This window comes from Schistocerca gregaria, chromosome 6, assembly GCF_023897955.1.
Source record: "Schistocerca gregaria isolate iqSchGreg1 chromosome 6, iqSchGreg1.2, whole genome shotgun sequence".
In the NCBI taxonomy this organism is placed as follows: Eukaryota; Metazoa; Arthropoda; class Insecta; order Orthoptera; family Acrididae; genus Schistocerca; species Schistocerca gregaria.
In genome coordinates, this window is record NC_064925.1 from 563,537,639 (window position 1) to 563,565,141 (window position 27,503).

General features: G+C 38.8%; 1 protein-coding gene across 5 annotated transcripts in view; it reads right to left on the bottom strand.

Annotated features, from left to right (window-relative positions):
* The window catches only part of LOC126279017 (cohesin subunit SA-2-like), a 359,735-nt gene that overhangs the window by 10,935 nt on the left and 321,297 nt on the right, over positions 1 to 27,503 (bottom strand). For 3 of the 5 annotated variants that reach the window (XM_049979406.1, XM_049979405.1, XM_049979404.1), the window contains one exon: positions 18,093 to 18,280. In XM_049979406.1, the coding sequence (XP_049835363.1) occupies positions 18,093 to 18,280 (188 nt within the window). Of the gene's footprint in view, positions 1 to 4,712; positions 4,838 to 18,092; positions 18,281 to 27,503 lie in introns of all 5 variants that reach the window. The other 2 variants (XM_049979403.1, XM_049979402.1) reach the window with 1 other exon arrangement.

Below are 27,503 nucleotides of genomic sequence, written 5' to 3' on the forward strand. Positions count from 1 at the left end.
GGTGCTGCACTCCTTTTTTCTTTATAAATTCAACAATAGCGAGTTATAAATCAAAAAATTGTTTCAGGCAGGGCCCTTGACTTAACCACTGTACTTTGCAGTAATATTTAAAGTCTCCATACTCTTAATGGAATAATGGGGGGCAACTTCAAGAATTTCACTATTCATACCACCAGCTTCTTGGTGCCTCATACCTGAAAATTTAGCACCGAGTTCTTCTTGATGTACAGAACAATGAATCCCAGCCGTCGATCATTCTTATTTTTTGCTCTTTCACTGTTGTCCAAATGTTCAAATTCTCTCTGCATGGTACTGTGATGTCAGTTCATAGCAAAATCGCAGTACCCGTTGCTTATGCGAATTGAGAATTCTTACCCCTCTCTACTGCCATTCCTGTTTGTTTTAATGGATTGTGACAATAGATCACCAAACTGCATCTTTTTGTGCAAACAGCAACTGGACCTGTGAATGTCCTAGATACAACAAACAAATGACAAAAAGTTAAACAGCACTGTAATCATGATTGTGCTGTACTTAGAGAGTTGTACTGATCAAAAAATCCTGCAGCACAGTGCTAAATGAAATGCCGCACAGTTTGGTGTACTTCTGAGGAGGTTTGAGCAAACACGAGTGACAGACCGGGCCTTGGCATGCCCGCTGTTCGCATGAAGTTTGGCACACCACAGCCAGCCCTGTTTCACGCCAAATGGAATTTTCCTCACAACTAACTTTTTTGTGCATTTGTAGTGCTTGTTTCCTTTCTCAAATCCTAGTCACACCATGAAGTCTCCTTCTGTGTCCTTTGCCTGGCATGTATAATCCACAGCATCAATGTCCCTGCTACCATTCAACAATCCATGCCAATTCTTTGTTATCTTCCTCTATGTCTCCGGATTAAATGATGATGTGAGTTCTTTCTCTGCCACCTCATGGTATTTTTCCTAGTTGCCTTTTTCTTATATTCAAAGTTGTGCGCTGTGATGTCAACAGTGATTCCTACCATTCCCTTACTGTACATTGTGTGTGTTTGTGTGTGTGTGTGTGTGTGTGTGTGTGTGTGTGTGTGTGTGTGTGTGTGTGTGTATACTGGTTGACTTTCCTGAAATCTGCCCCTTTTCCTAGAACCCTCCAGTCCTTTCCCTTCACCCCTCTTCCTTCTCCTTCAACTCCTCTGTCTGAAGAAGGAGCCACAAGCTCTGAAGGCTTGCCTAATTATAAATTTCTTGTGTGTGTTCTGCCGCAGCTTGGTGAGTAGACTTTTTATCTGTCAAATTAAATTATTTTGTCAAAAATTGATTGTTTTCATTTGTATTATTAACTACAAATGTCATGCAGTAAATGTTCTGGGAAGAGAGAGAGAGTAAATATTGTCAGACCTATGACGAAGCACCTGCCAGACGTACCACTGTGTACTTTACAAAGTGTTCTTAGTCCTTATCTTTTCTCAATCAATACTTTCAACATGAACAGTTTTGACACAGAAGGTAATTCTGTGAGAGAACCAGTAGTAAAAGCATCCAAAATTAGGAACCACCCTCGTCTTCATGCCAACATAAAGAAAGTTCTAATCCACATCTATATTTATACTCCATAAGAAACTTTATGGTGTATGGTGGAAGATACATTCTGTAATGGTGTCACTTCCATCTTTTTCCTGTCCCAGTTGCATATGGTTCTTGGGAAGAGCGATTCCTGGTAAAACTCCATGTGGGCTCAGATCTCTCTAACTTTATCCTGGTGTCTTTTTGTGAAATATAAGTAGGAGGAAGAAATATACTGATTGACTCTTTTACAAAAGTAAGCTCTTGGAAATTAGTTCTAAATGCAAAATAAGCCTAACTGGAGCTTCTACATTAGTTTATCTATGTGCTGACTCCAATTTAACTTGTTATCCTATTGAACTCTTGCAATTTTGTAACAAATGATATTTATAAATACGAATTCTGACAAAAACAGATTGCTTCAGAAAGCCACTCAATCAGTCAGTGCATTTTGCCACATTAACAGTAAACATTAATTTTTCTGCGTTAATAATTCAGTACAAAACAGAACTAGATTTCTCTCTACATAATAGAACATGAAGTTGAGTTCTAATTTTGACATACAATATTTATCATATACTGTGGAACTAAGCGAAATTTACACTTAGTATGAAGCACAACATTCAAGCAGCACACATTTCTCAGATGAACATGGGACAGTGGGATAGCTGTGTGGAAAGCATAGTGTACAATCAACAATCCATGCTATTGATTTCAGTTACTGTTTTATGCAATTACACCTCCTTTTAGCTGAAACTGTACAGGATGTATACATACATACAATGAAAGTTTTGAATCATCCTGTTATGTCGTAGATGTGTGTTACTATTGTAACTGTTAATGTACTGATCAGAAGGTCACCAATGTTGTTTGTGAACATACGCATAACTACCATGAGTGCTACTTACAGGCAGATTTACCAGACTTGAATGGACTGCGGTTTGGCAGTTGGAAATAAAGCACCAGTGATGTAGTGCGGACATGGAATCAGTTACAGGTCAGAAGTAATGTTGAGGACTTACACCATACAGACAGTCCACATTACACAGCTGCACAGTATGATTGATATCTATGTGTCTAAGGAACTACGGGCTGTGTGTTCCAGAACTGAGCTTGGCATTTGAAGAGGTTACAGTATATATCACATTAAACTGTTAGGAAACAATTGCATGATATGAATCTTCATTTTTGGTGACCATGGCAAGCACCATGTCGTACACCACAATACCGTGGACTCCATTACAGATGGGTAAGAATGGACACCCCAAGATTGGTGTTGGGTATTGTTTACGGATGAAACTGGGATCTGTTTGTACCTCGATAACCACAGACAACATGTTTGGAGACAACAATTTCCAAAAGGTTCCCAATACCTTTTGATGACTGCTTGGCATTCACAGTTAAAGTCATCCACTTGTCTCTCATAACTACTTTTAGTCCGTAGCATTTAGTTTTCGTTTATTCCACACACCCAAAAATTTCTAAATAAGATGTATGTTGTGGCAACTTAAGTTTAGTGCAATGACCAGTCCATCATTTGGATAATGTTAAATTAACTGATACGTCATCTCAAAGTTGTATGAGCTTTGGGCTGGACACAATATGAGAACATGTTCAGTCTTGTGACTTATAATGGACTTCGTATTGCCACTACCTGTTACCTACTCAAATATTTACTGACACCACTGCAACACACAGCACTGTAAGAGCACTAGTATCTATTTTGTATCACAATAGTTGCTGAGAACATCAAGCAAGCCATACCGGTTTTGTTATATTATACAAAACAAATGGATAACGGATACTATAACTAGTAAACTTCTCTTGAGAGCAGGTCTGGTAGTCTGAAACAGTAGAAGCAGGAAAAATTTGAGCTGTTAACATTTTGTATCCAGTCATCAACAACTTCTTCTCAGAAAAGATAGTTCTCTACCAACAGACAAGGTAGATATGCAGCCCTAGTCACAAAGAATAAGTATAGTGGCTGCAAGGTATGAGGGATTGGGAACGATAATCTCTCCCACACAATGTTTCTCTCCCATGGTTGTCTATGTACTGGACGGAGATTGCATCTTCTAATCTAGGTGCTCCCCTCAATTAGAACTCTAAAGCAAGTATATAGAATAAACATAGAATAAATTACATGCTGAACAAAAGTAACATCTTTAAGTTGAAAATCTCAAGGTTTGATCCAAATTTAAGCATGATCATTGTAGAAGGGCGGTTTGAAAAGTTCTCAGAATCACCACGATAGGCCAGTGCTGGTGCAATGCACTGTTCACATGATATTCATTGGACTGTTGCCTGTAAACACGTGCTGTGGCAGTGACATGGCTCTGTTGTTGTTCACGTGTTGTGATTTGCTAAATTGAGGGGGGGGGGGGGGGGGGGGGGGAACGAGATTCGAGCAGTGATTAAGTACTTCATAAAGAAAGGTATGAAAGCAAAGAACATTCATGCCAATTTCCAGAATACACTGGCGGACTCTGCTCCTTCATATTCAACTGTTGCCCAGTGGACAGAGGAATTTAAATTTGGTCGGAAGAGCTTAGATGATGATCTGCGCAGTGGTCGGTCTAGATGTGTCACTACTCCAGAAATCATTACAAAAGTGCACACAATGGTCATGGAGGATCACTGATTGAAAGTGCATGAAATTGCTCACACTTGCCAGACATCATCTGAAAGGCTATATCACATTTTAACTGAAGAATTATAAATGAAAAAATTATCTGCAAGATGGGTGCCGCAACTCTCGACATGTGCTGTCGCCAAGGCAAAATTACACGAACTAAGGTATGAGTTGTTGCCACACCCACCTTATCCACCTGACATGACTCTGTCAGAATTCCATCTTTTCTCAAATCTAAAAATTTTTCTTGGTGGATGAAGATTCACTTCAAACGAAGAATTGATAGCCCGAGTTGACAACTATCTTGCAGGCCTGGAGAAAACTCATTTTCGAGATGGAATCAAAGCACTGGAACATCGTTGAACCAAGTGCATTAATCAACAAGGAGACTACATTGAAAATTAAAAAAAGTTTCAGTGACGTAAGCACTTTTTTTTGTATTCTGTTCCGAGAACTTTTCAAACCACCTTTCGTATCAACAACCTGATAATACTGATGAAATTAATGTTCTTTTTTATTATTTTGAGAAATTTACTTACTTGACTGATTGTTTCAGATACTTTTCTTTACTTTTAATAAGCAGTTAATGTAATGCTTGAATGGTGCCGACTCTCCTATGTGACATAGTTCCTCCGTTGGCACATTCTGTCGTAAATACTCAAGTCTTAAATTTGAGAGGCATGAAAATTAAGGCACATATTAGAATCATAACAATTAAAAAAGTTGGGTCAGAAAAGGACCCTACAATAAACTATCTGGTAAACAGAAACATAAATTACAAATATATTACATGTCTATGACCTTTATTTCTGCCACATGAAAATAACAATCAAACAATGGAAAATATGGGACACAATAACAAAAATATGAAAGGGTAGATTCCTACTCACCACGCAGAGGAGATGCTGAGTGGCAGAGTGTCACAACGGAAAATACTGCTACATATTATTCAGCTACAAGACTAAGTACTTCACCAGGGATTTTTCCATTGTGCCTGCCTACCACTCCATGCCTCCGCACTATTCTTTCATTATTTCTGTATTTTGTAAGAAATATGATGTTAACGGTGTTTATTTTAATTTCTCTACACTATGAACCTCCAAGTCAAATGTAGAACACTTTATTTTCAATACTCCAACACTATCTGTTTTCAGACTGGATTTAATTATGAAATTACAGTTATAATTTGTTATGGGTAAATTTTAGGTAGAACACAAACAATGGGATGATTAAAGACAGCTCACCATATAGCTGAGCAATGGATGGCAACACAGGGCCTACATAACTCCCTTTTCCACCAGTTCTACAGTCATATGCAGCAAAATTTTCTACACAATATGATGATAAATAAAATGCTTTTCTTAAGACATTTCTCATGTTCTTTGAGAGTTGCTTTCCATTAGAATGTTCTAAATGGGCTACTAGCAGTAGTAGGCAGCCTGTGTGGCTGACTAATGGGATAAGGATACTATGTAGAACGAAGCAGGAATTATATCAAAATGTTAGAAGTAGTCACAATCAAGCTACAGTAGCCCATTACAAACAGTATTGTAGGGTGCTTAAAAATGTTATTCAGAAGGCAAAGAGAACGTGGCATGCAAATAGAATAGCTAATAAAATTAAAACCATATGGTCAGTTGTGCAGGAAGTGTCTGGTCAGCAGCACAAGGTCGACAATATAAAGTCAGTTCACAGTAAAAATATTTCTGCTACTGATAAATCAGATATATGTACAGTATTTAATAATCATTTTCTGAGCATTGATGGTGAATTAAATAAAAATTTAATTTCTACAGGAAATCATATAACTTTCTTGGCAAATGCCTTTCTGAGGTTGAAGTCTGAAATACACCTCTGTGACAGAGAATCATTAATATCTAAACTAAAATTAAGTCGGCAGCCACAGAAAACAGAAGGTCCGTCCAGCAAGGCCTGAGCAGCGACTGATTTGACTGGTATATGATTCTTCTTGTCTCCAGCTGTTGTAGCGAACTCAATGTTCTCGATAGTTTTGTAGACAGTCTGTTTTGAATGGCGACGGTATCTTCTGTAAGGCATCTTGGCAGCGTTCAATGCAGTTGCCTGTGCAGCAGCAGCAGCAGCGCGAATGAGCCGCTGCGCGGCACTCGCTCGCTATATAGAAGTCCGATAACGCGTGACCTTGAGTCAGACTTAAAATATTTCAGGCTGCCTCCTATTACGGGTATACAAAGACAAAGCAGACGTCGACATATAAGCGGATTTACCAAAGTCTTTATTAGCAAGTTCAGCCATGTGGTAGGTGCGAAATGCAATAATGTCTCTGTCAACAAAACTTTCAAGTCCACCAACACTAGGTACTGCTTTACCTCCACGAACAATGGCTACAGTGAACCATCCGTTACCATGACGTACCAACCCGTCACCAACAAACTTTACATATTCACATACTCCTTTACCTTTTACCCAAATGAATACAGACTCATTTACAGATATTTTCCTCCTATTACGAGTATACAAAGACAAAGCAGAAGTCGACATATAAGCAGATTTACCAAAGTCTCCTCCACGGACAATGGCTACAGTAAACCATCCGTTACCATGACCAAATGAATCATTAATATGTAAACTAAAATTAAGTCGGCACCCACAGAAAACAGAAGGTCCGTGCAGCAAGGCTTGAGCAGCGACATAATTGACTGGTGTACGATTCTTCTTGTCTCCAGAATTTGTAGCAAACTCAATGTTCTCGATAGTTTTGTACACTGTCTGTTTAGAACGGCAATGGTACAATCACCAACAAACTTTGCATATTCACATACTCCTTTACCTTTTACCCAAATGAAAATGATTTACAGATATTTTCCTCCTATTACGAGTATACAAAGACAAAGCAGAAGTCGACATATAAGCAGATTTACCAAAGTTTTTATTAGCAAGTTCGGCCATGTGGTAGGTGCGAAATGCAATAATGTCTCTGTCAACAAAACTTTCAAGTCCACCAACACTAGGTACTCCTGCGAAAGTTTGTTTTCTGTGGCTGCCGACTTAATTTTAGTATAGATATTAATGATTCATTTGGTCATGGTAACGGATGGTTCACTGTAGCCATTGTTCGTGGAGGTACAGGTGTACCAAATGTTCCTGGACTGGAAAGTTTCGTTGACAGAGACATTATTGCATTTCACACCTACCATATGGCCGAACTTGCTAATAAAGACTTTGGTAAATCTGCTTATATGTCGACTTCTGCTTTGTCTTTGTATACTCGTAATAGGAGGAAAATATCTCTAAATGAGTCTGTATTCATTTGGGTAAAAGGTAAAGGAGTATGTGAATATGTAAAGTTTGTTGGTGATTGTACCGTATATTTTCATAAATAAATTGTTTATATGCAAACTCTAGTACTACAGGCATTCTAAAAGATTACTGTATGCTGATGACACTAGCTTGATGATGTTGTGTGCAACATTGGCTCAGTTTCGAATAGTGCAGTTCATGGCTTGTAGAAAAATAAACTAATACTAAATCACAGCAAGACTCAGTTTTTACAGTTTCTAACACACAATTCAACAAAACCTGACTTTTTAATTTCACAGAATGGGCATATGATTAGTGAAACTGAACAGTTCAAATTTCTCTTGTCGATCCCTGTTCACGAGTCTAGCTATTTTGACATTGGTTTCTCAATATACTGTCATTTCTTGTTCACAATATTAGCTTATTCCCAAGAATAAACAGTTTTCACTGTGTTAATACTAGGCAGAAATCAAACCTGTGTTTGGATTGAACTTCCTTAACTCTTGTGCAGGAAGGTGTGCAGTATACTACTGCATCCATCTTCAATAAGCTACCACTGGAATTCAAAAATCTTAGCAGTAATCCATGAGATTTCAAATCGAAAACTGAAGAGTTTCCTCATGGGTCGCTCCTTCTATTCTGTGGAGGAGTTCCTTGAAAATTAAGCTGATTCTTCTTGTATTGTTGTTCGCGTTTACTTAAACTTATGGATTGACTGTTTTGGGTCCATAAACATTTTATTTTTATCTGTTATTACTTTTGTGTTGTAGTTTCATATACTGACACATTCCATGACCTTGGAGATTTGTTCCTCAATTTGGTGCGGCGAAACTTGACATGTAAATAAAAAAAATATCGAACATTTTATCTGAACTCGAGTTTGCAAGGAATATTATTCCTGTTTATACGCACAGTGTGTTTTAAAAACAGTTTCCACATCCTTGAGATAGTACTGGTCAAGACTAGAAAAACATTTCCTATGAAAGTATGCCCAGAAATAAATAACTGTTGAGATCTGGGGCATTCGTTTCACGACAGCATACCTGTGGCACTACAGGATGTGTTCAACGTGGTTAGAACTCAGTCTTACACATCTTAATCCCTTGTGTTAAAAACATAAAAAAACTCAAGTGGACACACGAGTGCCCTCTGATTTGGTCACATGCATGGCATGTGTGCACTTTGCATGTGAGTGTGGAATACAATACCTTTAAATGCCTGCACAGCTGTAAAGCTAAATGAGTAATCCTACAGCCACGGGAGATTTCCCAATTTTTATGTATATAAGTGTATATAAATTTTATTTGATAATTAAACTGGTGTATCAGAGAAATGTAACAAGAAAACCAACAACTGAACTTAGAAGTGATTTTTAATTGATGGCCAATGTACATAATGTGGGAAATGTGAAAACTGTATTCAACATTACAAACACAGGAGAAACTTGATGACAATTTTTCTGAGATACAAATCTTGAAACAGGGTTCCATACGCATGTGCACAAAAATGTTACAGAACTGCTGGCACAAGTGAAATGTGGGTGAGACTTGAGAAAGTATAAAACCACAGCTCCCGATTTTCCTGAGCAACAGAAAAGGTTGTAATGGGAAAATATGAATTTAAATGCTCCAGGGCAACAGAAGAAGATTTGATGATAAAATAACAACTTTTGATGTACAAACAGCCTAGAAATTACATCTGACATGATAATAATGTGCCACAGAATCATACAGAAAGAGCTGAGTGCAAACGTGTGTTGCTTGTGGTTGAGGGGTAAAGGTCTAGTGAACACGGTGGTCATGCTACTAGACTTTCTCAATCAATCTACCTTTCATTGAATATTTTTATAGGTACTGTCATAACTGTCATAGGAATCATGTGGCATGGAGTCGTGTACAAAAAACCACATCTGCCCTGCCCTGTATTACAGGAGTATGCCACCAGCCCCAGTGCATTAAAACAAAGAATAAAGATATGGAAAATTGTGCATATTTTATCACACATTTCAAGGCAAAAAACAATCATGCTACCTAGTGGTGGCAAATAAAGCCATTAAACACCAGTTTTTAGTTGACATGGGTTCTGTCTCTGTGTATCCTAGTGGGCACTCCAATGGCAGTGGGGGCCACAAATACAACTTCAATCTTGTTGCAGTAAATGACTCCCTGAAAGCAGGGTATGGCTGGGTAACACTAAATGTGAACCTAGGTTTGAGCAGTGCTTCTGAGGGGTCTTTTTACTGCTGTTGACATCAGCTGCCATATTATAGGCCTGGATTTACTGTCCTTCAATGCCTCATATTTGACCTGTGGCACAGCTGTGTCTTGGACCGAACAACTACAGTAAAATCAGCTGCCCAGCTAGCTCACTGCTGTGATCTGACTGTGCATTTAAGCACAGGACCACCTCCACTGTTGGACTTCTTAAAAGAATTTTGATCAATGACACATTCCAGCAGGTGTACTGGAGCCAACACACCACTCAACAGTGCCCTATGTTCTAACTTCAGTTGGCCCTTTTCTTTTCCACACTACAGCATCTTGTTGCCAACAAACTTCAGATCACTAAGGCAGAATCTGAAGTGATGATTCAGGCAGGCACTGCACAGTCATCACAAAGCAGATGAGCATAATAGTTGCACTTGGTTCCAAAGAAGTCAGCTGGTTGGTGGCCATTCAGTGATTACAGAGCACTGAATGCTCGAGCAATTTGCAACTGCTATCTGGTAGAGTACAGCACAGGTAAGGTTTATTGTGAGGTACTAAGGGGCCTAAACTTCTCTTTCACCTACAGTGACGAGGATCTGTGGGCCATGTGGCTTGCCTGTGATATCTTGATGTAGGCACTCTGTGCTATTCTTCAGTTGTGCACTTGGCTTGGCCACAGTACCATCTTCTGGCCATCTCACGCAGCTGGGAGGACTGGTTCTGGGTCATAGGGAGTGAGGTACAGACACCAGTGAACAGCAGGTACTTCCTTCTTGCAGATGGTGCCAGGTGGTGTTCTGGGATAAAAACTTTTAACTATTTTAAAACTGATTTGCATAATCTTTTCTCATTATTACTGAGTTGGGTAAAATCATTTATATATGAGTCCTGCTGATTAATGTCACTTATTATTGTGGTTCTGGGATAAAATTTTTTAACTATTTAAAATCTAATCTTGTGAATAAAGTTTGTCATTTATTGCTGTGGGATAGAACCGCTAACTATTTACTGTGGAGATTACCTTTGGTTATTTAAAAGGGATGACTGTCTGAGTACCTTGTTATTAATTATTTTGAGGTTTGATACCTGTAATCAGAAATTCCCTGTCATGGAGACAGGGATAATGGAAAAGTTGTTTGTTAATTATAACCTGATTTAAAATACAGTCAAGTCATGTAACTATGGATGCTGCTGCCCTTGCACATTTCTCTGGTTCAGCCATATAGTCAACAGCCACTTGCAATGCACCTCGCATTGTTTTAACCCAAAGAAGTGGGTCATTTTGGTGGAATCATCTTCACCAGAATAACACAAAAGTCATCTTCGAGAAGTTTTCTGCAACTCCACTGACAAAAGCTACTGCCAACACATGTCTATCACAGGAATAAATAGCCACCCTGAGATAATATCTGGCGCCAAAAACACTCTGGGGTCTGTGATGTATCAATGCACAATAAACTTCTATCAGTATTTTATATCCCACGCTGTTGAAACCCAGGTGATGATACACTTAGTAGTAGTTGGTGCCACAGTGCGTTTCCATATCTCTCATGTGGAATAACAATCTACAGGATGCGTTCAAAGCACACCAGGTGAACTTCAAATGGGTCGTACTGATCACACATCTTGTTGCTAAAGCCCCTTTGTAATATTTTCAGAGGCTTCAGCATATTCAAATGAGTTGTGATTTAAGTCTGCCCATGCTACAACAAACAAGATATATTTGTTTTCATAAACTTGTCCATGATAAAATGTCTTTGTGCACTGAGGCTCATTACACAAAGCTTTGGAGTTGCCTTACCAAGACCCCTATTTGGTCAGGGAATAAGGTGACAGCTTGCTGACTCTTCAGGTCAAAGGGAGAAAAGAAAGTTATGTCCATCCATCTGTGTAAACCAGCTATTTGAGTGCTGAAGACATCGATGAACTGCCTGCCACTGCCGCATAATGGCCTGTGTACATTCCTCACCCCCAGCAACCACCAACTGGCAGCTGTCACACATCCAGGCATAGATGCTATGCTGTGCCTGATGTGAAGAGATGAGGGCCCAACTTTGATGATGCCACAGAGACTATGTGATTTGATCTGCACCCATGGGCGATTTCAACAAAACAAGCTACTACTTCTACTTCTCTCTGAGCACAGAAGGGCTAAACCACTCTCCTTAATGACAATGAATAGTTCTGACACTATAGCAGCCTGCTACAAGTTACTTCGGTTGCCATAGTAAGAGGAGATCAGGGGGATACCCCTTTTGGCCTCACTTAGCAGGTTATCATTCTGAAGTACGGGGAGTTTGTAATGTTGAATTAGTCAGTTCTATTCTATTCTATTATATTATTTATTTTATGTCCTTCATTGCACCACTCTAGTCAAAAATACAAAGTTCTAAACAAGTTGTTACACAGGGATACAATTTGGTGCAACAATAACTTAATATGATATTTAGGTAATATAATTATTAGAGCCTATTCTTATACGAAAGGCGTTTTGCTCTTCTGTATGCCCAATATTTCTTCATTCTTTCAGATATTTTCTTTCTTTCTTCATTTGAGACAACTCTTCCTGTACTCCTTTTATTGATTTTCATTTGTAGTCTGGTTTGCGGGTCTTGCAGTATTCTGGTTTTCTCTGTCTTGTTTTTTAGGTCATCTACTGTAATTTGAAGTTCTTTTATATCTTCCTTAATTTTTGTGATCCATTTAATGTCGCTCTAGCTATTCCACAATTTTTGAATTATTTTTTTACTAATTCTGTTTTCTGGAGTTCTCATCAGATGTCCAAAGAATGAGATGTGTTTCTTCCTGATTGTGCTCATTAACTGGTAGAATGCAGAAGGTTGAAACAGTAAACCCACATAGTACACAAAGGGCATCAGATTATTCAGACTGGGGATGTATCAAGAATGGGGTACCACAGGGTTCTGTCTTGGGGCCTTTATTGTTTTTAATATATGTTAATGACTTGCCTAATTATATTCATGAAGATGCAAACTTGGTTCTCTTTGCAGATGACACAAGTATTGTAATCAAGCCTAAAAAGTAAGAATCAGCTGAGGAAAATGCAAATAATGTTTTTCAAAGAGTTATTAGGTGGTTTTCCGCAAATCAACTTTCATTTAACTTTGAAAAAACACTGTATATACAGTTCAGTACAGGGAAAGGCATAACACCGGAAATAAATAGAGTGTGGGGGAAAATCTTTAGCTAAAGCAGATTGTTCAAAATTTCTGGGTGTCTGTATTGATCAGAATTTAAACTGGAAGACACACATTGACAATCTACTGAAACGATTGAGCTCAGCTACCTATGCTATTAGTGTCACTGCAAATTTTGGAGACAAGCACATCAGTAAGTTAACTTACCATGCATATTTTCATTCGTAGCTTTCTTACGGAATCATCTTTTGGGGCAATTCATCACTAAGAAAGAAGGTATTTATTGCACAAAAACGTGTTATCAGAATAATGTCTGGGGTTCATCCAAGATCATCTTGTGGACAATTATTTAAAGAATTAGGGATATTGCCAGTAGCTTCACAATATATATACAGCCTAATGAAATTTGTTGTTAGTAACCCAGATCACTTCAGAATTAATAGCACAGTCCACAGCTACAATACTAGGAGACAGGGTGACCTTCACTACCGTTCATTGAATTTGACATTGGCACAAAAGGGGATGAATTATACTGCCACAAAGATTTTTGGTCAATTGCCAAACAATATCAAAAGTCTGACAGACAACCAATCGGCATTCAAAAGTAAGTTAAGGGAATTCCTGAATGACAACTCCTTCTACTCCATAGATGAATTTTTAGACATAGGCCAAAGAAATACAGTAAACATTAACAATTGTACCGTATATAAGACTAACAATGATTATTTGGGATAAATGAATCTTGTGTACTTTGACATGTTGCACATCATTACGAAAGAATCGTGTTCATGATCCATGGAACAAGTAATATAACTAACTAACTAACTGACTGGTTCTATTTTCTTATATACTGTTTCATTGGATGCTATTCTCCAATGTCCATTTATTTTATACTGTTTATTTATACATGTCCTAATTATTCTTCTTTCTATTTTTAGTATTCTGTCAATTTCTGCTGTATTGGTTGTTTTGAAGATAGCTTCAGCTGCATACGTTATTTCTGGTTGTGTAACTGTTTTATAGTGTTTTAATGTTGCTTCTATAGATAGGCTTTCTTTTTTGTATGTAGTTTTGGTAATGTAATTTGCATAGTTCAGTTTTTTTATTCTATTCTGCCATGATGGCTTCTCATTTAGATTGTATGTTATTATTTCGCCTAAATAATTAAATTTATCAACAATTTTGATTTCCTGATCTATTGTAATTTTGTTTGCAAGTGGTGGATCAGTTAGCATAATTTCCTTTTCTTTTGCATGATATTCTAAGGCCTACTTTCTACATCTACATCTGCATTCATACTCCGCGTATGGTTCACAGGAAAAACGACTGTCTGAAAGCCTCCGTGCGCGCTCGAATCTCTCTGATTTTACATTCGTGATCTCCTCAGGAGGTATAAGTATGGGGAAGCAGTATATTCGATACCTCATCCAGAAATGCACCCTCTCAAAACCTGGCGAGCAAGCTACACCGCGATGCAGAGCGCCTCTCTTGCAGAGTCTGCCACTTGAGTTTGCTAAACATCTCTGTAACTCTATCACGGTTACCAAATAACCCTGTGATGAAACGCACTACTCTTCTTTGGATCTTCTCTATCTCCTCCGTCAACCTGATCTGGTACGGATCCCACACTGATGAACAATACTCAAGTATAGGTCGAACGAGTGTTTTGTAAGACACCTCCTTTGTTGATGAACTACATTTTCTAAGGACTCTCCCAATGAATCTCAACCTGGTACCCGCCTTACCAACAATTAATTTTATATGATCATTACACTTCAAATCGTTCCGCACGCATACTCCCTGATATTTTACAGAAGTAACTCCTACCACTGTTTGTTCCGCTATCATATAATCATACAATAAAGGATCCTACTTTCTATGTATTCGCAATACATTACATTTGTCTATGTTAAGGGTCAGTTGCCACTCACTACACCAAGTATCTATCCGCTGCAGATCTTCCTGCATTTCGCTACAATTTTCTAATGCTGCAACTTCTCTGTATATTACAGAATCGTCCGCGAAAAGCCGCATGGAACTTCCAACACTATCTACTAGGTCATTTATATATATTGTGAAAAGCAATGGTCCCATAACACTCCCCTGTGGCACGCCAGAGGTTACTTCAACGTCTGTAGACGTCTCACCATTGATAACAACATGCTGTGTTCTGTTTGCTAAAAACTCTTCAATCCAGCCACACAGCTGTCCTGATATTCCGTAGGCTCTTACTTTGTTCATCAGGCAATAGTGCGGAACTGTATCGAATGCCTTCCAGAAGTCTAGGAAAATAGCATCTACCTGGGAGCCTGTATCTAATAATTTCTGGGTCTCATGAACAAATAAAGCAAGTTGGGTCTGACACGATCGCTGTTTCCGGAATCCATGTTGATTGCTACAGAGTAGATTCTGGGTTTCCAAGAATGACATGATACTTGGGCAAAAAACATGTTCTAAAATTCTACAACAGATCGACGTCAGAGATATAGGTCTATAGTTTTGCGCATCTGCTCAACGACCCTTCTTGAAGACTCCGACTACCTGTGCTCTTTTCCAATCATTTGGAACCTTCCGTTCCTCTAGAGACTTGCAGTACACGGCTGTTAGAAGGGGGCAAGTTATTTCGCGTACTCTGTGTAGAATCGAATTGGTATCCCGTCAGGCCCAGTGGACTTTCCTCTGTTGAGTGATTCCAGATGCTTTTCTATTCCTTGGACACTTATTTCGATGTCAGCCATTTTTTCGTTTGTGCGAGGATTTAGACAAGGAACTGCAGTGCGGTCTTCCTCTGTGAAACAGCTTTGGAAAAAGGTGTTTAGTATTTCAGCTTCACACATGTCATCCTCTGTTTCAATGCCATCATCATCCCGGAGTGTCTGGATATGCTGTTTCGAGCCAGTTACTGATTTAACTTAAGACCAGAACTTCCTAGGATTTTCTGTCAAGTCGGTACATAGAATTTTACTTTCGAATTCATTGATCGCTTCACGCATAGCCTTCCTTACGCTAACTTTGACATCATTTAGGTTCTGTTTGTCTGAGAGGTTTTGGCTGCGTTTAAACTTGGAGTGAATCTCTCTTTGCTTCCGCAGTAGTTTCCTAACTTTGTTGTTGAACCACGGTGGGTTTTTCCCGTCCCTCACAGTTTCACTCGGCACGTACCTGTCTAAAATGCATTTTATGATTGCCTTGAACTTTTTCCATAAATACTCAACATTGTTAGTGTCAGAACAGAAATTTTCGTTTTGATCTGTTAGGTAGTCTGAAATCTGCCTTCTATTACTCTTGCTAAACACATAAACCTTCCTCCTTTTTTTTTTTATATTCCTATTAACTTCCATATTCAGGGATGCTGCAACGGCCTTATGATCACTGATTCCCTGTTCTGCACTTACAGAGTCGAAAAGTTCAGGTCTGTTTGTTATCAGTAGGTCCAAGATGTTATCTCCACGAGTCGGTTCTCTGTTTAATTGCTCGAGGTAATTTTCGGATAGTGCACTCATTATAATGTCACTCGATGCTCTGTCCCTACCACCCGTCCTAAACATCTGAGTGTCCCAGTCTATATCTGGTAAATTGAAATCTCCACCTAAGACAACAATATGCTGAGAAAATTTATGTGAAATGTATTCCAAATTTTCTCGCAGCTGTTCTGCCACTAATGCTGCTGAGTCGGGAGGTCGGTAAGAGGAGCCAATTATTAACCTAGCTTGGTTGTTGAGTATAACCTCCACCCATAATATTTCACAGGAACTATCCACTTCTACTTCACTACAGGATAATCTACTACTAACAGCGACAAACACGCCACCACCGGTTGCATGCAATCTATCCATTCTAAACACCGTCTGTGCCTTTGTAAAAATTTCGGCTGAATTTATCTCTGGCTTCAGCCAGCTTTCTGTACCTATAACGATTTCAGCTTCAGTGCTTTCTATCAGCATTTGAAGTTCCGGTACTTTACCAATGCAGCTTCGACAGTTTACAATTACAATACCGATTGCTGCTTGGTCCCCGCATGTCCTGACTTTGCCCCTTCTCTGCTATTTCTTGTAGTGATTTCACTTGTTGCCTGGCTTCTTGAACGGTGTTGGCTAGGAGAGCAAGATCATCAGCGATTAGTCAGTTCTAGTTTGATTCCATGCAGCTAGAGAAATGGTAGTTGACACAGGCAGCGTCATGCTTGACGAAGTCTAATATAACTGGGTATTGTAGGTGCCAAAAAAGTTAACTGGTGATGTATGATTGCTTTGATTCAACTACAGTCCACACAATTAGTGCACAATACAGCTAGAATGCTAGAATTGGTGGATTCCTGTGAAGAGAGAGTGTCTTTCTCCCTGTCTCAAAATCTGTATTTAGAAAATTACAATAATTTTTGAAAAAATTCTGCTCAAACCTTAATTCCTCTTTTCAATAGGCTTGGAATGCTTAAAAAATTATATTATCCCATAAAAACTACAGTTACTTCAACATCTCTGTATATAAAAAGATACAAGTGTTTCATCTACTCACATATTCACGCACTAGCATTTGCCAGAAACTTTATTTCAATAATATAGAAACGTTAGTAAAATATTCAGGGTTTCACAGAAACTTAAAACTCTGCTTCACTGCAGTGTTCCCTTGCTCGAGATTGGTCATTGAGATCCATCCTGAAATAACTAAATGCTTGGGCATGCTTCAGTTTTCATGGTTTGTTGTGCAAAGCAGTAGACCAGTGCGTGTCTTGGACAGTGACTTAACAGCCTGGACCAAATGGGCACAGCAAAAGAAAATAGATCAATGAAATAAAAAAAAATTCTGTGCATGATTTGGATTGTTAGGCTACTATCTGAGACACACAAATGTTCCACTACCATCTTCAGCAAACAGTTTGCACATGTCTCATCTTCACCAAATTGGTAGTTACATCACTTCTGACGACAAACAATGTTCAACCACTGTGTCTAACAGTGATCACTGAAGCAGTAGACCTGGTGCAACTGACTGGTCTCCACTCAGAGAACATTAACTGAAATTAACAGTATGTCCAAGTAATTGTCTAGTCGGTGACAAGATCTACAAGCCTGATTTTATCAAAAGCTTCCTCAGATAAAGAAATAGCTGCAATTTGTGAAATGTCAGTTGTACAGAATTAAAAATGTTACACTCTAAACATGAAACATTAAAAAACCAAAGAAATGTCTATGACACGATACTGTCAAAACTGTATGAACATAATAAGTAATATCATCAAAGAATTAGAAAATAATATATTTTATGCAGAACTTACATATCGTCAACATCAGACATGTGAGTAATTTCAGCAAAGTCAGTAAAAATCTCCATAAAATCAAGATATTTTGAGCAGTTTTCATGCTGACTAATGTGAAAGATCACTCTCTTCTGGAGAGCAACAACAGCTTCTCGACATTCACTAGAATTTGCTTCAAACACAGCAGCAAATTTTTTTGCCATTCCCTGTGAAATATTTGATTATAAGGACACACAATCATAAAATATATTACAAATCCAAAACTAGGACATCAGCAACACTAAAGAAACTTTATAGCCACAGTTGGGAACTCCACTCCCGTCATTTAACACATCACTCCTTCCACATGCAGACTTGGCATTCACGTATCCTTCAAATGTCACATTTTTCAATCACAGTTTTTTTTACTCCCACTGATATCCACTGATCTTTTCCTCTACTATGCGTACTATTCTGTCCCCACCACCTCTTTGCTTCATGCATCTTAGTCCCTCCAAGTCGCCACACATCTATCCTCTCTCAAACTACACTCCAGTTAACCTTAACAACCATTGATGAACAGTCAGTTTTTCCATGCCACAAGTGAGTGAATTTGAGTGTCAGTGTGTTCTGTGCATGTGTGACAATGTGTACGCAAACTAGAAAAATGAGCAGTAGCTCAGAAGTTAGCAAAGACAGCATGGATATGAGTGGTAACAACAAGCAGTATAATCGGAGTACAAGAAATGTTCAATTAGAATTAGTATTAATGATTTATACTTTTTTACATGTTTTTACTTTCTTCCATTTTTATCCTTGGTACAGTCAGGTTAACAAAGTTACATTTCAAGACTACTAACAGAGAATATTTCACAATATTGTAACTAAAAATCACTGTAAATAGCACTTGAAATATATGTGAAATATTCGTCTAATAGTATTAAATGAATAAAAATTAAAATAAGATTGTCTCCAGTTAATAAAAACAAAGAAACAGAGTGTGAAAAATGCTATCACTACTCTATGAATGGGGTATCTAATTAAAAAACAACAAATCACACACAGCTACATACGCTAACACAATTTTTAAAAAATATAGGAAAATAGTCCTTAACGCTACTTCACATCCAATGTTCTGTCCACATATACTCCAGTACCAAATACAGCAATTACTTACCTTTCTTAGTTTAGCACCGTAATATGTGTTAATCCACTTTGGATATCGCTCAACTTTATAATGTCTTTCAAGTTCATTTCATACAACAGAAAATAATGCACAAAATGTGACTACAATCATGTAACAGCAGCAATTGTAATGTTAAAAAATACAGATAAAAAACTCAGTTTCTATTCCTATAATGGAATGGAATTTCTTACAATGACTTGAGCAGGAAATTTAATTGTAAACAAGCAAGTTTCCAAGGGACTGTTCTGATATATTTGTATGTCTTGTTTGTTGCAATTTGAATTAAAGGATTGCCTATGAGTGTGAGCAGCAACTAGCAGCTTGGTATGAGTCACACAGTAAGGGTACAAACCATTAGTGTAAATATTTTTCTAGGTGAATAACTAAACAGATGCCCAGTTCCTGGCCCATGGCATTAACAAAATGTTAGTGATTCAGGTTACTTTATGGGTTCCATCGTCTCCTCCAAGGTGTGGAGCAAAGGCATGCACCGGGAAAAATTGTACACCATGTGCTAAAATGTGCTTAACAGGTGCTGCCGACTGTCTTGGCAGAAGCTTTGAGAAATAGCCAAGGAATAAATGAAATCAAACAATGGTAAATCCAGGATGTAATGTAACAATATTATGAAAAGGATAGTTGCTACTCACCCTGTAGCAGAGATGCTGAGTCACAGATGGGCACAACAAAAATCTCTCTCTCTCTCTCTCTCTCTCTCTCTCTCTCTCTCTCTCTCTCTCTCTCACACACACACACACACACACACACACACACACACACATGAGCACAGTCTGTGGCAGCCGAAGCCACAAACGGTAGTGTGGCTTCAGCTTCCACAGACTGTGGTCATGTGTGTATGTGTTGTACTTTGTGTGTGTGTGTGTGTGTGTGTGTGTGTGTGTGTGTTGGCTATTTTTGACAAAGGCCTTGTTGGCCAAAAGCTTGAGCTTATATCCTGACAGTCTTTTTGTTGTGCCTATCTGTGACTCAGCATCTCTGCTATATGGTGAGTAAAATTGTGAAAAGGGTAGAATGCTACTCACCATAAAGATGAACACTGACTTGCAGACAGACACAATGAAAAGAATGTAACACATGGAGCTTTCTTCCAAAGTCTTCTTCAGAAAGACACACCTCAGTGTTATCTCCTCTGGCCAGAATGCATTGTGTTGCATTGAGTGGAAGTAGCAATCTGGAGTATGGTGGGGAAGAGGGAATGATAGCAGTTTACAGGTGAGGGAGAGAGGAGTCAGTGCTGGCTGCTTGGTGGAGTGTGCAAGACAGGGTTCATACTGAATTTACAAAATAAAAGTTAAGGACTTTTAAGCACTTTTTCTTTACTGACAACTTCATTGTAGTATCACTATAATAAAATTCAACAGTATCATCTTAATACAAATACGGTAAATTCTCTAAAAAATAATCAACACTATCCTTCGTTGCATGTCTGCTTGATCTTCAATAAACATTTTTCTTATTAAAGCAGTTAAGGTGAGTATGTCACATTTTATAATCCTCTCTGGAGTTTCTATCGTACTGTAACGCATAAAACTAAATCCAAATGAATGAATTTTAATAAAACTGAGAATGAATTGTCAATAAGAAAAACAAGTAAGCACAGGCCACAGAATAGATTAAAAAAAATAGTAAATCATAACATGTTTTTAAGTTCGTCAGGTTTTCCTTAATCGAGCTGTGTCTAATGCTTGAAACTCTTCTTTCCAGTTTTCCTTAATTGGGCTGTGTCTAATGCTTGAACCTCTTCTTTCTTTTCATGAGCCTTTTTCCTTAGTGCATTACATTGTGAACAGTAAGAAATGATCCTTGTCTTTTCTGCAACCTCTGAAAGCTGATCAGCTGATTTGTGCAACAAAGAAATGTCAGAATCAAGGTGCATTCTTTTCTGCTTTAAACCTTCCAACTGCTCTTGCAATTTGTGCTTCCTTTCTAATACTGTCTTGGTCTTCTGCAGCTGTTTTTGTTCTTCAAGATAAGCCATGGATTTTTTCCTTGGAGAAGATGCATATGTCAACAAACCCTCTGTAATTTGTAGATTTTGCAATCCCTAACAATATTTTTATCTCCCACTACCGGCAATGCAATAATGAATTTACATACAGAAAATGGTGTCAGTTATCAGTACTGCATATAATCATACCTCCTCTCTATTCTACATGCCTGATGGGAATCATACCCCCATTCTATTCTACATGCCTGAGGTGGGGATAGCCTTCTCCTCCTTCCCCTACATATCACGCAGTGGAGAGATCCTCATAACAGCTTTGGCCTCTGACCTATCCATGCAGTCCTTTTTCACCTTTTTAACTTCAACAAGTTAATCAGTTTAAAAGTTTGAATGTAATTGCCACGACAAAAGTTAGGACTTATATGGACTGTAATAAAAAAGGACAAAATAAGCACTAATAAGGACTTTTATTTCACAGTACAAAAATTAAGCACTTTTAAGAAATGTACAAACCATAACAGAGACTAGGTGGCAGGGCAAAGGTGCCAGCTGGACTGTTGGGAGGAGGAGAGGAACAGAGAAGGGGAAAAGACTGCTGGATGTGTTGTCAGAGAGCATCATTCAATGAGGGTGAGGGGATGTTAAATGGGAGGGACAGAGAGGGTAGAAACTGTGAGGTGGAGAGTGCGGGGATATTAAGTTACTACACATTGAGACTGGGATGATTTTCTTGAAATCGAGCATGTTATGTTCAGCTGCATTTTATGCCACAATGTGGTCCATGTTCCTCTTTGCCACAGTTTGGTGGTGACCACTATTTCTGGTGGACAGCTGTTTGGTAGCCATACAAATATAAAAAGCTGTGCAATGACTGCAGCAGGGCTGGTCTGTGATGTAGCTGCTTTCACAGGGGGCCTGGTGTCTGATGATGTAGGAAAAGCCTGTGAAAGGGGTGGAATAGAAAGTGCTGGGTGGTTGGGCTGGGCAGGTCTGGCACCTGGGTCCCCCACAGGGATGTGGTCCCTGTGATAAGGCGATCGGATTGGGACAGGCATAGATGTGGACTTTACCTTTGAGGGACAGACATGCAAACAGATCAGGGGCATGGCCATGGGAATCAGGATGGCTCCTTCCTATGCCAACTTTTTCTGTGTCCCTTGGAGGGGACTTCCCTGGGATTCATATGCCTCGAGTCCCAGGTTTGGTTTAGATCCATTGGTGACATCTTTGCCATATGAATTCATGGTGAGGCTGACCTGTTAAAATTTTTAGACTCTCTTAATACATTCTCCCAATTAAACTTCACATGGTCCTATTCTGAATCTCACACCACTTTCCTTGATGTTGACCTCACACTCACCGAGAGTCAGTTACACTCTTCTGTTTACATTAAACTTACTAACAAACAAAAACTACTTATATTCTGATAGTTGCCATCCTTTCCTTATCCAATGTTTCCTCCAATACAGCCTCCATTTGAGGCAAACATATTTGTTCAGATGCAGACTATTTACAGCAACACATCACAACAGTCACCTCAGTTTTCACTGGACGTAATTATCCCATCAGCCCAGTTCAAAAGCAGATTTCCCAGACCATCACATTCAATCCTAGTACTACTGATCCCTCCAAAAAACTTAGGAGTACACAGGAGTACACATACCATCACTCTGTATTATCCTGGTCTCGAAAGTATTAATCAGCTACTTATAGACAAGGTTATGACTTCCTAAAATCATGCCTTGAAATGGGGTCCATTCTGTCTGACATTTTGACCCCCACATCTAGAATAGATTTTTGCCACCCCTCCCCCAATCTCTGCAATATCCTGATCCAACCCTATGCTCCCTTGCACCCAGCTCCATACCCCATGTTTCCTACCCTAGTGATCATCCCCACAGTACAACTTGCTCTATGCACCCTCCTACCAGAACTTACACCAGCCTTGCAACTGGAAAAACATCCTACCAAAGGCACACATGTTATATACCAACTGTTATGTAAACACTGTTCAGCCTTTTCCATTGGTGTGACTACCACCAGCTTATCAGTTAGGTATATACTGCCAACACACAATATCCTCTTGCAGAGCATATTCTACTACGAGACAGTCATGACCTTGGTGCCCATTTCACCACATGTGCCATCTGAATTCTTCCCCCACACAATAGTTTCTCAGAACTCCACAGGTGGGAACCGGCTTTATAACTTGTTCTTGGTTCTCATCACCACCTAGCCTTAATTTACAGTAATTATTTTCTTTAATTCCCTTGGTCTTGGCATTTCTTCTCAGTAACTATTTGTTCTTTCATTCCCTTTTAGTTTTCTGTATCTTTATTTTATGACCTGTCTATTTGTCCCCTATGCTACATATAATGCTCTTGGTTTTCTGCTCTTATTAACTCTTGCATGATGTTTTGTCAGCAATCTTTATCTTGCCTATACCCTGTCTACCACCTGTAAGCTCTCATGTTCTCAAATCTTGCCTGGCGCAGTCCTGAGCAATCAGGCTTTTCCTCTCATCTCGTCCAGTAAATCTTTCCTGACCTGGAGTTTTGTGTAATTTTTTTAATTCTCCCCATTTCCTAAACCTAACATGTCTTTTCTCTTATCCCTACCCATCAATTGTTCTGCCAGAAGGAGGAGCCAGTGGCTCTGAAAGCTTGCACATTTCTTTAACCTTTATTTGTGTTTTCTCCTGCAACTGCTTGGTGAGTAGGTTTTCTTATCTATCCCATTATATAACAATTTTTTTAGTAGTATAGTGTCTTTCAAATAGGTACTTTTTCTCATTATGCTGAAAACCAAAATAACAAAGGACCCTGATGACTGTGGGGTGGTGAGAGTTGCATTAGATCAGTCGACAGTGAGCTCAGAAGAAGTGAGAAATCCAGTCTGCGGAGAATTGTTGAAAGCAATGTCTATTCAAATTAGTGAACACTTCTGTATTTTCAAAACAGAGAACAATGCTAACATCAATTTTAGGGTGCTCATGGTGTGATCTGAACTAGTTGTCACCTGGAAGGTAGTTGGCTGCTTGACTCCCATAATCAATTAACCAATAGGAGCCTGGCAATGTCGGCTCCCACTGTGTACTCCACTTCTGCTGCACTGCCTTAAGTATTGTGGCAGCCAATCCTCAATAGGCTGTTATAGTAAAGAGATTTGTGAGAGTTTTTAGATGACATGCCTTCAACATGCAATGAAAGCAGTCATAAAAGGGGCAGATTGAGGTTGCAGGCTTCTATGAAACTTTTCAAAAAGTGCTGGGCATGGTGTGATTATAGAGAGTTGTGTGTTCCTCGAGGGAACATTTTGAGAGAGGGAAAAATGACTGTCTATAGACCTCCATATGAGCCACAATTTCTCATATCTTATCTTCGTGGTCCTTATGTAAAACTGTACGTTGCTGGCAGTACGACTGCTCTACAGTCAGCTTAAAATGTCGTTTCTCTAAATTTTCTCAATAATGTTCCTCGAAAAGAATATTGCCCACCTTCCAGAGATTCCCATTTGAGTTCCCTTAGCATCTCCATAACACTTGCATGTTGTTCGAAACTACCAGCAACGCACCTAGAAATTTGCCTCTTGTTACGGCATAAAGTCAACTGCTGGCACGTCAGTCGAGAACAACAGAGAAGAAATGGCTGTGAGAAGATGTCAGCCAATGACACACTGACCAACCCCTCTCTAGAATGACAATGCGACAGCAGCGGCCCCTATACAAAGAGGACATACACACCACACCCGACTAGTCGTGACCCACTTCAATAGTAGTTTCATGACTAGTGACTTGTATATCAGTAACTTAGGAATGTCCATACTGAAGAAACTTGATTATTTCGTGTATCACCCTTTGCTTGCAACACATCTGTGTAATTCCAAGTTAAGTATTCTCTCTTTTCATTTCATAATAAAATTCATTAATCCGATTTGTTTGTCTAACGATCCAAGAAGGCAGGCTTCCTAGACACTCCATATTTGAAGACAAGCATGCAGACATAAAATTTGATGACGAGTTGTAAGAAGAGCCCATAGTGACAACCTGTTAACCAGGCACTACAAAGTCTGTTTTTTTGTTGTGGGCTTTCGTGTTTTCCTGGCACTTTAATTCTACCTTATCTTTTCTTTTCCGGGTTATGTTTGCATGTTTTAACAGTGTCTCTTATAGTGTTTTTGCTATGCAGTTTTCAGGTGAGTATTGCAGAACTTTTCCTTGGTTGTGTGCTTATCTTCCTTGCTTGCCTTGTCTGTGTATTGCATTTGCCTATTTCAATATGAGCACGCCACCTCTCCCACCCCTGGCTCATACGCCTCAGCTGTGAGCGATAGATGCAACGCACATAATGCAGATGTTTCAGTTTCAGACGCAACAGATAGCTATGCTGCTCAACACGGTACAGCAGTTCCTGACGAATCAAGCCACTAATACAGTGCAACAGGCAACAACTGTAGCTCCAAGTGCTATACTGGCTTTTCACAAGTTAATTGAAAAAGAAGAGCAATGGCTTGAATGATTGCAACAGAATGGAGCCCACGTAATTGCTCACAGCGTACCAGGTACTGTGAAACTCAGTTACTTTTTGTCGATGGCAAGAACTGCAGTTTTTAACCTCATTCAGAAATTGTTCCCTAATGTCACTCCGATTGAACTTTCCCATGATCAGGCTGTAGATTCTCTAATAACTGTTATGATCAACAAATGAATGTGATGGCAGCCAGGTACCAATTCTTTCATTGTAAGAAAATGTCAGAACAAACTTATCGCGAGTGGGTAACAGATTTACAGGGTATGACAAGAAAATGGAAATTCAAATGTGCTTGTGGTACTTTATATTCTGATGCAATGTTGTGTGATGCGATTGTGTACAATGTAACTGATGTCAGACTTAGGGAACAGATTTTGAAACAGTTAGATCCATCATTCCAGCACATAGTGCAAATTCCAGATTAGTATGATTCAGGTACCGTAGCAGCCAATAAATTTCAGCAGCCACCAATATGTCGGGTTGAGTCGTCCCTTGCTTACAACCAGTCTAGTACACAGCAACAATCTGTGCACAACATGCTGCGTAAGCAGTTCTCTAAACAGGCAAACAAAATTAAGTCATGCTATACCGTGACATCGTCATGTCGTATTGTAAGGCGCCACGTATACCGTTTGTATATGTATATGTGTATGTCATCGACGTCGACTCTTCTTTCCCTCATCGATATCAGAGCATGAGAAATGTTTATGTTTGTGTTTACCTATTTGTTGTTGACAACAACACAACTACAGGGTCACGATACCACCTGATTCCAGAATAGCTAGCTTAATATAGTATAAAGATAGTGGGTTTCGATGCAGCGTTATTTACGTGTGATTTTATTCTTCACTTAATCTTTGAGACTCTAAGAACCAGCTATTCTTAATCAGGCCCAAAACTGAACTTGTAACGAGAGCACTTACGATCAATCTGTCACAAAATTAATAATACGTAAGGCTCTACACCACTATAAGAAATATCATTGTTCATGAAATAACAAAATATACGAATAAAATTCTTTATATCTTTCCTTTTTATTCAACCAAATGCTTTCAAATGTTTATTTCGCACCCACAAATCATTCACACCTCGATGTAGAGTGTAAATGTGTGCATGAAAAATATTACACTGTTTCTGCTGATAACCTGGTATGAGCTTTTGGGTTGCTAGGCTACTTCGATCAACAGGATTTATATTGGATTTTGAAATTGATCTTTCTATCCAAACTTACATCCTCTACAATGGCCCATCAACAGTGGGATAACCATCAAATATTCTACCCTTTCACGATAATTAAGAATTTGCAGAAATTGTATTTTCATGAGTTTAAAGCAACCCACCAGTGGCGCGAAAGCAGTCTTGATACCACGTCACACCCGCGATGCTTACTAGCCTGTCACGAAATTGACCTGTGTACATCTACAATCAATTCCAAGGTCATAATTTGCCCCACGCGACTGTGTGCAAGTGAACTTTGTCAAATCAATTATTTCTTGAATTGTAATCACTAATCCCAACACTGACCATTCGTAAATGCACAATGAACACACTTTTTCTAAGAGTAAAAGAATGACGGCACGTCATCTACATAGTTATTAAAATATTATTCCAAATGACCTCAAACATTTATCGTCATTGTATTTTAACTGTAATCAGAAAAATTATGATTTATTACCACAAAATAAAACATAACAGATCGCAAAGCTTGTAACTAAATGACAGCTTTGCATAGCGTCGAGACTGAATCAAGCAAAACAATATAAAGAAAT